General features: G+C 37.6%; 2 protein-coding genes across 3 annotated transcripts in view; both read left to right on the forward strand.

Annotated features, from left to right (window-relative positions):
* The window catches only part of LOC116173914 (tyrosine-protein phosphatase vhp-1), a 40,794-nt gene that overhangs the window by 22,843 nt on the left and 5,814 nt on the right, over positions 1–12,137 (forward strand). Inside the window, exons 6-7 of one of the 2 annotated variants that reach the window (XR_004145988.1) lie at positions 6,238–6,529; positions 6,804–7,029. Coding sequence is in view for 1 of the 2 variants with exons in the window: in XM_031491655.1 (XP_031347515.1) it covers positions 6,238–6,529; positions 6,804–6,976 (465 nt within the window). In the remaining variant the exon portion in view is untranslated. Of the gene's footprint in view, positions 1–6,237; positions 6,530–6,803; positions 9,285–12,137 lie in introns of those variants that run through there. The other variant, XM_031491655.1, reaches the window with a different exon arrangement.
* Positions 10,806–11,750, forward strand: LOC116173915 (E3 ubiquitin-protein ligase siah2-like). The gene is made up of 2 exons (XM_031491656.1): positions 10,806–10,878; positions 10,931–11,750. The coding sequence occupies exons 1-2, from the start codon at positions 10,821–10,823 to the stop codon at positions 11,650–11,652; spliced, it is 780 nt and encodes a 259-aa protein (XP_031347516.1). The 5' UTR covers positions 10,806–10,820; the 3' UTR covers positions 11,653–11,750.

Genomic DNA, 12,137 nt, shown 5'->3' on the forward strand with positions numbered 1-12,137 from the left:
TCTACGAGTATATTATACGTATGTATTCCTTTTAAAAAATCTCTGTAGAATTTAAGGTTCATTTCAAATACATTAGGGTCGATTTTTATGCGATAGATAGGCAACCTTCGTGGAAATTACCTGTCAGCTAGATTTAATAGAAACAGAGAGATGAGTAGGTTATGTTAGCCTACGTACACCTAAAGTAGAGATCCCTTTTACGATTTTTTTGAGGATATGGTTATTTGTATTTGTGTGATTTGTGTACCCCCTATTTCTAATATATGCACACGGATACAAATTTTTCCCTTCCCCGGTGGTGTGGAACTCCCTGCTGTGTTGCAATATATCAACTAAAACCGCCTCTTAGTGTTTTTATTCAATGTTCGTACTCACAATGGTCTTGATCATATTATAGATGATTTTCCACTTATTTTTAATGTTATCATATGTTTAATTTTTCGCTTTAATTTTCTTATTTCACTTCTTATCGCTTCCCATCTTTTGCACTCGGAAATTGTTGTTCGGCCGGTGTATCTATCATATCACAGTATACACAATTGTCGCTTTCCTCTCCTGCCTGTGCGGACATTTAAACGATTTGTTTATGTCCGGAATTAACCGTTTTGTCTAGTGAGCCTTAAGGATATTCCTATTCCATTTCTTTTGCCACTCATCTATCGTTTTCTTTCTTGCATCTGATGATTTTATTTCTGTTGGCTTCTCGAAAATATATTTCCTCTCTTGAGTAAGTAGGTCGATGGGTTCCGTTATAACTTATAACTCCTAACTCTACTGTCGGGGGAGTTTTATATGCCGATGCTCCACTTTTTCAGTATTTTTCGTTGTGGTCTTTCGAAGTATTTTTTCTGCCTCAACGTATCCGCCCAAATGGGTTATCGTGTGATTTTGCTTTGGCCTGCTTTAGGAGTATGTTGTCCAAAGTTACCTCTATTCAAAAAGCACTCCAAGATATTTTAGGCTTTCTTTCGGGGCGATCAAGACGTTTCCTATTTTGAAGGTAGCCTAGCACGCTGTCTTTTTCGGGTCAGTAGTAGTTCTTCCGTCTTCTCGGATGCCAAATTCAGTTCATTAGTTTCCATCTACTTTGCAATCCTTTTCAGGTTTTCATCACCACTTATTTAAAGTTTACCTTTTACATCTGCTGTTACTATCAGTGCTAAATCGTCCGCAAAAGCGATGGTTTTTGCTCTTCCTTGCAGCTGCATTTCAAGGACGTCGTTATAGAACACATTCTATAGTGTCGGACCCAGCACTGACCCTTGTGGTACACCCGCGTTAACTTCCAATCTGAGATATTGGAAACTTTCCTGCGTTCCAGTTTCAGTAGTATCAACTCCCAGTTTGCAGTGTTGAAAGGATTTTGGACGTCTACTGTTAGCGCGTTCCTTGCTTTTTGATTATCTCTTTAATTACTTGCATAGCATGTATCGTTGACCGTCTTTCTCTGAAACCATACTGTTGTTTTGCCAGCCCTCCTTTTTCTTTCATTTCTACCTCCAACTTTCCTTTTTAAAGCTTCGGGAGGAATTTGATCTATTCCGGGCGATTTCTTGTTTTTATTTTCTTGTTCTTGATTTCTTCTGATGTAAACAGCGGTATTTGTCTTTTAGAATTTATTTTTCTGGTTTTTGTCGTCGAGAATAGGTTTCTTACTATTTCTGTCTTTTGCTTGTCGGGTATTTCGTATGGAACTAATTTTTGTAGACATGCTATTTTGTAACCTTGCCCCCAAACATTTTGATTGAGCTCTTCTGGATAGGTTTTTTCAACAGTCTGTCTTTGATTGCTTTATTAATTTGCGAAGTTCCATTTCTTTTACTCCTCTGACATTATACTTCTTTCTTCTGTCCTAAACGCCCGTTTTATCATTCTTATGCAATTTATTCTTTTACTAGTACACTGTTTCTTTTTCTCGTTTATGGTTTCATTCCGCCAGTAAGGCACCTTTTTCTCACCCTTTCTCGTCTCCCTATAGCTGTTTTCATATGCTTCCTAGATTATGCTCGCGCACGTTATAGGTATGCACCTTTTTCCTCTTCTGCTAAATGGGGCAATCGAAAGTCCAGATGGGCTCTGAAAGTACCCCAGTCTATGTCGTGTTTACCCTTGTCCTTGGAGCTTTATCCATTTTGACTTCATAATAATGAAGTCGATGTTCAGATACACCTAAGCTTTCTTCTTCTACTACTCCCTAATGCCTGATACATTTAGCTAATTCTTGAGTTGTGATGCTGATGGTACCATCTATGTAGGATAGTACTTTCTCTTACGAATGATGGTTTATCTCTAGTGTTATGGGGTACCAGATTTAAAAGTAACACGTAGGTAACCTTCACCTCATTTCACATTTGCTACTGTTACTTTTTTGTTTAAAAATATCACAGCCATTTCTATCCTTTCGTCCTTTACCTAGTTGCTCCATTTTGCTATGGCTATGTTCGGTTCGCTTACTATCATAATATCTACCCTGTCTTTGTTTTGCAGTAGCATATGCTAAATCGTGGACTTCGTACACTTTTCTTTATTTTCACTTTCTCACATTTTTCCGATATCTACTACATCTGTCACTTTTTTTAACTAACTCGTAGCGCAAAACCAATTAGCATGACCTCTCAAAATCCAGGATCGTAATCTTGACTCAAACGAATACAAAACTGAAACGTGAACCCGAGGACTATTCTCCATCGTTCGAATGGTCTTTTAAGGGTTTTCGCGATAATTAAGGGTTGTTCCTGTAGTAGGCCACCAAGAAAGGTGAATGTAATAGTAGAAGTGATTTAAAGATTTAGATGGTGCAGGATTGCATGTTATTATGATAGGAGTTATTAGTTGTAGGTTCCCTCTGTAGGTTCTTAAGACCGTACCGCTTCTCGGTTTAAAATCTAGCACTTCTTGCATACGTTTCTATGGAGGTGGCGATAATAGTTGAAGCGGTTGTAAGGGTAGCTTCTCCAATTTTCGGTTTGGCATTGAGTTTTGTGGGGTTTCCGTTTTTTTTAAAAATTGGGTTATGCAAAATATAAAGAGTCGATAGGGCCCGTCTTTTTTGTTGTGTATTTGCCTATGAAAGGCTTGAGGCACCAGACTCGCAATATACGACGAAATTAACTAGCAGTACGCGAAGTCCCGCTGAATCAGATTCTTTGGTTAGCAAAATACTGCGTACCGTGCTTTTTGGAGAATCTGTGGGAATTTTCCATCAATGTGGGTTTGAAGTATCTGGCATTCGGGTTTCCGGAAGTTTGAAGGAAGCTAGTTGATTGGTGGAACAGATTCGAATGATCGATGTGAGTGCTTTTCAGATAATGGAAAGAACATCGTTCGGTAAGAGCCGTGGGGCATTACACGTGAAGCCGCGAGTGAAAAGTTTGGCCTTCGAGCATAATTCGGTTCGATAGAGCATCTGAGTGGGGCCGCGTAAGGTTGGAGCAGTCCTGTAAGATGTTAGCGGAATTTGTTTTTGGATCATGAAACAATTTACATAGATACTAGTACCAGGTGTTTTGCATTAGAACGCGTAATGAAATTCCTTGGTGATTTTCCTCTGAGGAAGAAATTAGATATACCAACTACTAAAATTCCGTACTGTACGAAAAAAAAGTTTTAGACTTTTTAATTTAAAGAAAAGTTGTGAAGGAGGAAATTAATCGTGAATTACGGGCAGCGGGAATTTTTGAATCGCGTTAATTTGAACTCTTTCGCCCTGAACTCAGGTGAATAGAACAACAGGTATAAATACATATCGTCATTCATCGGCCGCCTACCTATTGGGTGTAAATAACATATTTTAACTCACATTTTCGTTTTCCGGTGGATTCCGTTATGTTGTGCAATCGTGTGAAATTTCAAAAGGTCAAGTCGCATGCTTTTACGGGGTCTCAGAGTTTCCATTCATTCATTTTTCTTCATCAATCATACGAGCAGACAAATCTGTACTCGAGTTGTACTACTCAGAGAGATTGGTTACCATTAATTATTATTGTAAATCATTTTTGTTTTGGATACAAATCCATACCATTTTCCTTTAAGAGCAAAAGTCCGTCATTCAATCTAGCTGTATTATATTTTATGTGGGGGCCCATCTGGAAGGAATTAAGTTTTTTGCAGTTGAATTTAACGTTAAATAACGAACACCCTTCGCCTGGGTGCGAAATGTCCTTTTTCGAAATTTTTTTAAAATGGAGGGGTAATTATTATTATAATTATTTAAAAAAGGGTTAAGTTAGATAAAGCTAGATGTTGGAAGCGTACGACTCTGGTACACTTTTAATTTGGATTATGAAGAATCGTGAGCTAGCCATTGGTATAAATTTTTGCAACGAGGAGGCATCCTCAGTCTGAATTTTGTAACTAACCGTTACACTTTCAAGTTTGTTTTATGTTATATTGTTTATTTCTTGTCGTCACGCTCCTATATAAGAGATTATGCATAGTATAGCCTTATAACAGCCTTATCCGACCGTTCGTCCTGTCCGCCTGTCTCGTTCGTGTGACAGTCCATCACGATTATCGTATGATAGTTCACGATATTTCATGATATTTCACAAATAGATCAAAATATGTCAACATTGTTTCTTATGCAAATTTTCTGAACACGTCGGAAAGAAGAATGTCTGAACAAAACATATTTATCGATGGGTCAAAAACTTCCAGTTCGCATATCTCACAAACAGTCGGTCTGTAAGGCCAAAGCTTCATTCTCAAAGGGAAAATGGAAATTAGGGACGGGACAAATCTGCCGATGGATAAAAACTTCAAATTCACATATCGCAAGACCAGAGTGTCAGAAGAGGATACTCAAAGAGATAATGGAAGGTATGAAGCGTATCAGACGTATCAGTTAGTGGGTTAAGAATTTCAAATCCGAAGAAGAGGGTACGGTCAAGGGAAAATGAAAGATCTGGAAGAGAGGTATACCGTATAAAGTCGGTGTACTGTGTATTACTTACGCAATCCATAAAGGGTGTGGACAAAATGTCAATCCCAAGCAAGCAGCGCGATAATTTTGGGTTTTTGCATTATATATTGTGCAAGGACGCTGAATTGTATGATATCGCTCTTTACGATCAGATTTATTTATTTATTAACGATGAGGCTACACTAATCTTATAGTATAAATAAACGCTGGTGTTGGCATTAAAAGCAATGAAATTTAAATAACACTTAGGTAAGAAAACTACTACGCAAAATTAGCAACTACGCGCAGACTAACGTGGCGGGTTACAACGCAAAAATTTAAAGGAAGATTATTCCGTTCTTACCATCTTTAGAAATAAGTGAGTCACAGTCAAATTGAATGCCATCGTCGTCTATTGAGCGCACATTTTAAGCGGCAATATTAATACCGCATTCCTGTTTATCGTGCAAGGTTATTTGTTACAGTGGGCATGTAATACCAATGAATAAAGAATACCAGGAAGGAGCATTAATCAAGTTGTATACGAGAGAGAGTGCGACGGAAGCCGGCCATTTGCAAAAGCCACTTATGAGTCATTTTTGTTGTGACTGTTGCAGTGACATACAAAGAATGGTTAGTTCTTGTGCTTGTGGTTGCTCCAAAACAGAAAAAAATCAAACTTTGGGAATTACATTTCATGTGTAAGTATTGATACCAATATTATTTTTACATAATACATGTAAATTTACAAATGTTTTATCGGCATGTAGTTTGAGGTTAGTTAAACAAAAGTCATAGGCGGAGTAGACACATGGGGGTTTAGATTGTTTTCGTGTAAAATTCTTTATAATTGTATCCTTCTACAACTGTAAGGTAGGTACGCCACTGGAACAGGAAACTACTGTCCGCCATTTGCAAAAGCCATCGCGGTCGCACGTATATTGTTGATATGCTCCTTCCTGGTATTCTTTATTCATTGTGTAATACAAATAAATTGACATTTTATTTTGTAGAGATAATTAACAATAGAACCGGAAATACTGAATCCACTACATTCTGTCTTCTTTGCACGATCGGAAAGTAGGTCTATACTCAATTTCTATCTTTGTCTGAGCTGTGCTCTAATATATCTCTGGTTGTTGTTATGCAACCACACGTACTTACAATTGAAATAAGTCATCACTCATTGGTTTTAAACGAATATGGGTCGCCACAAGGATTTTACTAAAAATGCATTCTTCATGCACTGTGCCTAGTCTACAGTAACGTTTTTTTGTCAAACTGAATTGCATTGCATTGTCATGTTCACAGTATTAAGAAGTTTGCTTTGGTTACAGGAAAGGCGTCGCCTAAAAGAGCGGTACCCAAGTTTGGCGCTCGTGAAGCAAGACGTGGAGCAGTGCGCCCTAATGCTCGACAACTACGAGCAGCTATTGCAGTCTCGCAACATCTGCGAAGGACGATGCGCAATGGGCGAGGAGTGTCCGACGGGCGTCTGCAGAACTGCGCCGACAAGACGCTCAAGGCGGCGCAGTGGCAGGTCGCAAACGACGGAGGGCGTAACTAGAAGTCCGAGTACAACAAGCATACGACCAAGGTCTGGTCCCGCAGGTCTAAGAAGTTATACAGGTAGCATTAGGAAATTAGGACAAACTCGTTTTGCATTTGGATATAATGTAGTGTTGTTGAGATGTTTGTTTGTTTGTTTATGTCAAGTGCATACTCAAAAGTAAAAAAATCCGCTTTAAGGTATGTGAAGTATACTTAAGCGTTGTTGATGTTGTAGTGTCCTTGTGATGCATGCTTTTGTTCTCAATCCTTCCGTAATTAGTTCTTAGGAGTTAGCAATGTGCACACATGTTCCTACGTTCAATAATTCAGCGTGCTTTTTCTCCATTTTAAGGTTCAGCTCCACCATCTCGCTCCGCTTCGAGGGTTGACATATCAAAAGCAGGCCCTAGCGAGTCCCTAACTGCTCCAGTCACTCCAATGAACAGCCCTCCAGTATCTCCTAAGCATCGAGGAACGATACACGTTTCGGCGCCAGTCACAGTTAAAGAAGTCCGGGGATCATAGCCTATGGTATTTGTTTGTGCATCGAGAGAGATGCGTTTTAAAGAAGTTCTAAGGTAACATTGTCCATTAAATTTTAAAATTCACCCGGATTGTATACTGCCTACGGTGGTGGGTGTTACAAATACGCTGCTAGAACCGAGAGAAGTGGGGGTGAACTTCAAAGCCATATCTTTTTGGTCTTGCGTACTTATTGTACAAACTGCTCAGATTAAAGAAAAAGATATGATTTTGTAGCCACCTATCAAGATTGTGCATTCAGATTGATATAAATCCATCCATTTAATCCAAATTTGTGTATAATATCTTTTGTAAGGATCACGATTTTGTGCACACTCTATTCGTGAATGGATTCTGAATCCACTGTTTGCTGCAGATAGTGTTAGCGTTTCTCCATGCAAAAATGATTACAGTATCAGCATACATAACATTAAAATTCAGCCTGGCAAGGGATACAACACTAGAGCGTCTGATAGTTCTTTCAAATAGCAGGGTATAGTCCAGGGTTATGCGATTATTATCAAAATTAACTGTGTAGAACATTAGAATATTTCGAATATTGTTACGTATAATATTCTCTATCTGACTAACATATCTGGAATATAAATCTTATACCTACATATTGAATACAAGGTTCTATTAAACTGAGGCAATCAGTAATATCATGAAAGATCGAGATCATGTATACGACTACTAGAAGATATTTCGCATAATTTTGGAATGATATATTCCTGTGTTTTGCACGATTTTGCATGCATAGATATTTCCCTACGTTCTATTAAAAAAAAATGCGTCCACCTATACTAGTAGTTCAAATGGGTAGTAGGTGCAATGTACAACTATCACCTTCAATTCTACCGTTAGCATTTAGTGTGGATATTACGGACATGCGATTGGAGTAGAATTGTGCTATTTGGAAGGGGCTTGACGTGACCACAGAAATACTATCACTTTGGTTTTAAAGTGTGAAACATCGAAAACCGTGACCTTGTATGTTAATATTATTGTAAAATCATTTGTAGGTTTATTTTGAAAATTCCGCGTTCTAGTCATTTAAATAAAAATATAGACACACTGTGTCTCCCCAACAACCAATAGTCGGTATATACATTTCTTTAAACATTTCTTGTTGCTACAAACACATTGAAATTGGCAAATATGATACATACTTTGTCTAGATTAAAAATGTGTCCAGTCTAAACTAATTAATAACAAAGATATATGAATCATTAAACATTCAATATAAATTACTATATCATTGATAGCTACGGGAAAAAGAAGAAAAAAACATTTTTTTAGTATTAGGTTTTTTGTAGAATGCCCTGTATATTTTTACATATTTTGAAAAATAATTAATAATTAATAACTAGTAATTAATTATTAATAATTAATAATGAAGGATTTGATTGAACATACCGCCCATTCAGTGGTTTGTTGAGGACGCAGAAGAAAAGTTGCTACCTACAAAATCCAGTAAGCCTATTGCAAAGAATATGAAAAGTAGTGGCGTGGATAAATAGGAAGCATCGTTTAAACAAAGTCTTAAATGCATCGTTAATGCTGGCATATATGAAGGAAATGTCAAAGGTATCTAAATCTTCTACCCGTTGGTGCATTAATTCAAAACTTCAAACAATGCTGCAATTAAAAAATGGAATTGACCCGCGTTTGTGAGAGCTTCAATCAAAGGATAGGTACAAGCCAAAGAAATCTTTGGCATTTACAGAAAGCTACCTAAGATGACTACTTCAAGAGCGTTGCAAACGTTACCATTTAGAAGTGCTTCAAATCTGGTTCAACTGGTTTGGGAGGTTTTCTTGAAGATCCTTGAGAGATTGAAGATGATAATACAAAATCAAAAAGCCGTGGAAGGCGAAAATGTCTCAGAAGTCGAGAAAGGCAAGGGAGACAAGGATCGCGGAAAAGTTGGTGCGAACGACTGAAGAAGGCATAAATGCAAGAGCTGCCGAAGAATGCGAAAACTGAAGAATCCAGAGGCGATGGGTATCCAAAGCAATCGAATAAAATAAAGAAACTGAGACTCCGAAAAAATGGTTACCAAAGAAGCCAACGAAGCAATGCAATAGAAGTATGAGAATTGCAACGAGGGTTTTTAAATTTAGATATAATTTTGTTTTCGATTGTAGTGGGGATGGACTTTGCGGAAATTTGTTTATTATTATTAGCTTTGAGATCTTTGGGTACCCATTTTTCCTTCTATAAGTCGAAATGGGGTGCAATGATAATCCACGTTTTAGAAGTTAAAACCTTCTTCATAAAATACAATTTATTAAAAAAATTTGATGTTGAAAAATAAGGCTAACGCGACATGTTTCGGCTAACAAGCCATCATCAGGCCCTAAAAGTTCTGTTTTAACAAATTTGATAAGAAGCAAATGACAAAACTTACAATCTTAAAACTACCGGTAACGGTTTTAAGATTAAGTTTTAAGATTTTAAGTTTTGTCGCCATTTGGTTCTTATCAAATTTGTTAAAGCCGAACTTTTTGGGCCTGATGATGGCTTGTTAGCCGAAACATGTGGCCTTGGCCTTATTTTTCAACATTAAATTTTTTGAATAAATTGTATTTTACGGAGAAGGTTTTACGTTCTTAAACGTGTATTAGCTTTGAGATCACGGAAGTCTATGCAGGTCACGGTCAATTCAGATGTTGTCTTTTCGGCTCTCCGACCGACCATAGGGGGTCCAATCGTTAAAGTTTCAATTTATGTCGCATCACAATAACGGTCAAGGTTACGGTTTGTGGTGATTACTTTCATCGAGCGTATTTGTTTTCAATATTCAAAATTAGGAGGAAAGCCTATTTCTGAGTTCCAAAAGGGACAAATACTGTATATTCTAATATTCTATTAGCAGTTTGAGAAATCTACGTGAAGAAGTTGAAGTCGATTGAGTTCATAGCACCAAGAAACGGAAAAAAACGAAGATCTCACAGCAAGAAGCCAAGAAAGCTGAAGAAAAGTTCAGAAAGGTCGAAGAGGGAGATAAAGTTTCCTAGGATCGTATTAAATGGATATTTGTGTTAAAAAAACCCTCGATTTAATTTTCGTGTGCTCTGTACTCGGCCGTAGTTCCGATTTTTCTATGACTCAAAAATCCACATCATCAATCAATTAGCTAGGATTATAATCTAAACCGGATTTAAATCCTACAGAAGGTTTTAATGGCTTTATTTGTTGACCAATATCACTATCCAAGATCTCTTCCCCCGGTGGAGTTGTGCTTGAATGGAAGGGGTTAAAATGTACCTACAAAGAGGGTATTTTGGCGGTTTAGGGTTTTATCTTGTAAAAGACTGAAAATATCGAAAAGTTGCTTTTAGAGCATTATATTCTTAATTCAGTTTTTGTCGTTACCGTGGGAATTTCGGAAAGTGCTTTTGGAGTTTACCTTAAGACCTTCAAAGTTCAAAGAAATCCACGTTTTAGATGTAAAACGTAAAATCCCGTTTTTTCCGTTCCCGTAGGAATTTAACGAAATTTTTTTAACGCTCTCTTTCTTCTATCTCCAAGGAATCAGCCTCACAGTCTCTTATCTCCACAATTTTCTGCAGATGCAACAAGGGGTGTGCAGGTGGTTGTGGATGTCGAAGGCTGGGAGTAAGTGCGTAATTATTAGTGCCTACTGCAAGGGAAACTCTTGTACTAACTCCCTCCAATCAGATACAATTGCCGTAGTTATCTACAGAAATTGGGGCTTGGATTTTGAAACACTCCGTCTATGCAACTGATTTTTCTAGTAAGAAAGAATTCGCTGTCGACGCCACTGCGTCATGTATAGAAGTGATAATGTGCAAGTGAGCTTTATCAATGCATATTTCTAGTTATGATAGCGACATTAGCGCAGAGCGCTTCAATCAATGTAAGTGTGTTCCAGTTAGAAGGTGAACATTTTTCTCAATTCTTTCTCATTGAAAAACTCGTGCTTTCTTCTAGATAATTTGGCAGTAATGGAGAAGTATAAAACCGCAGAGTGCCCGATTTGTTTCGAGGTGTTTCCCGATAAAATATTCCAATGCATGTGCGGTCACAGCCTATGCGAGTCCTGTTCGGCGATAACCATACGATGTCCAATTTGCAACGATTATATGACGACAATTCGTAATTTTACATTAGAAGCGCTCATCGAAGAGTCCAGGAAAAAACCTCATACCAGCGTTACCAAAACTCCAAAACCCGCGACCAAAGTTCGCGTACCGGCTAAGGAGGTCGTCTGTCCGGCCTCGTCCAGCTGCAAATCCTTCCAGACCGAGAAACACGATCCAATTGGGCACCTCGAGAAATTTCACTCTCGCGATTTGATAAAGACATTGGATTCAGGTGCTATAAAAGTAAAGAAAACGGTCCGTCGTAATGTAGGTGATGAAAATTTCTCTAAAATTATCTACTGTAAACAGAAGTTATTTAAGCTGTACGTTAATATCAATCACTCCACGGTAATGGTTCATTTCTCGGTAACCGTCACCGATACCATTAAGGGAAAATTCGAAGTGGACTACCAACGCCAGATCAGAAGCAAAAAATACACTGCGTCGATTTTACCGTCGGATTACAGTCGGTTTCCGTTTCGGGTCCACGCAGCCATTCCCAAAGATCTTTGTTGTTTTAAAATCAATGGTAATCTCACATTGATAGTGTATTTGAATTTATTCTTTTGATTATGATGATTTTTATGTAAATGATGTTTTTTATCGTAATGACAGCTGCGCTGTTTGAATATTTATTCATGATGCATCTTTATATCTTTGTATTGTATTGAGATTTTAATAAAATTTCTGATTTGAAAATTGTCTATCCTAGGTGAGGTCTGGTGTATTGCGTACACTATAGGGTTCGGTTTCGACCAAACTTTAAAGGTTGGTGTAACTCATAAATATATCTCGATGAAGTTTGTAAATAAGCCAATTCCGCCATATTGGAACAAAATTTAATATTCCCAAGACAATTAAATAGGTAAATTATGACTCATGTTACGATACAGGTACAGAGAGTATGTAAAAGACTACGTCAAAACATTTACATGAGATTTTAGGGAACTTGCCACTTAAAACTTGAAAATTTGGTAGCTACTTCATTGTAATCTTTGAATTAAACATGAGTCCATATGCAAACGATATGACGAACTTTATTCAACAAAAAGAAA

The sequence above is a fragment of the Photinus pyralis genome, unplaced genomic scaffold (genome assembly GCF_008802855.1).
Source record: "Photinus pyralis isolate 1611_PpyrPB1 unplaced genomic scaffold, Ppyr1.3 Ppyr1.4_LG6, whole genome shotgun sequence".
NCBI classification, from domain to species: domain Eukaryota; kingdom Metazoa; phylum Arthropoda; class Insecta; order Coleoptera; family Lampyridae; genus Photinus; species Photinus pyralis.

Bases quoted from the DNA above. Each gene is read 5' to 3' on its own strand.
- LOC116173915 (XM_031491656.1), top strand. From the start codon at position 10,821: ATGATAGCGACATTAGCGCAGAGCGCTTCAATCAATGTAAGTGTGTTC. The intron at 10,879-10,930 runs GTGAACATTTTT...GCTTTCTTCTAG, and splicing joins AAGTGTGTTCCAGTTAGAAG to ATAATTTGGCAGTAATGGAG.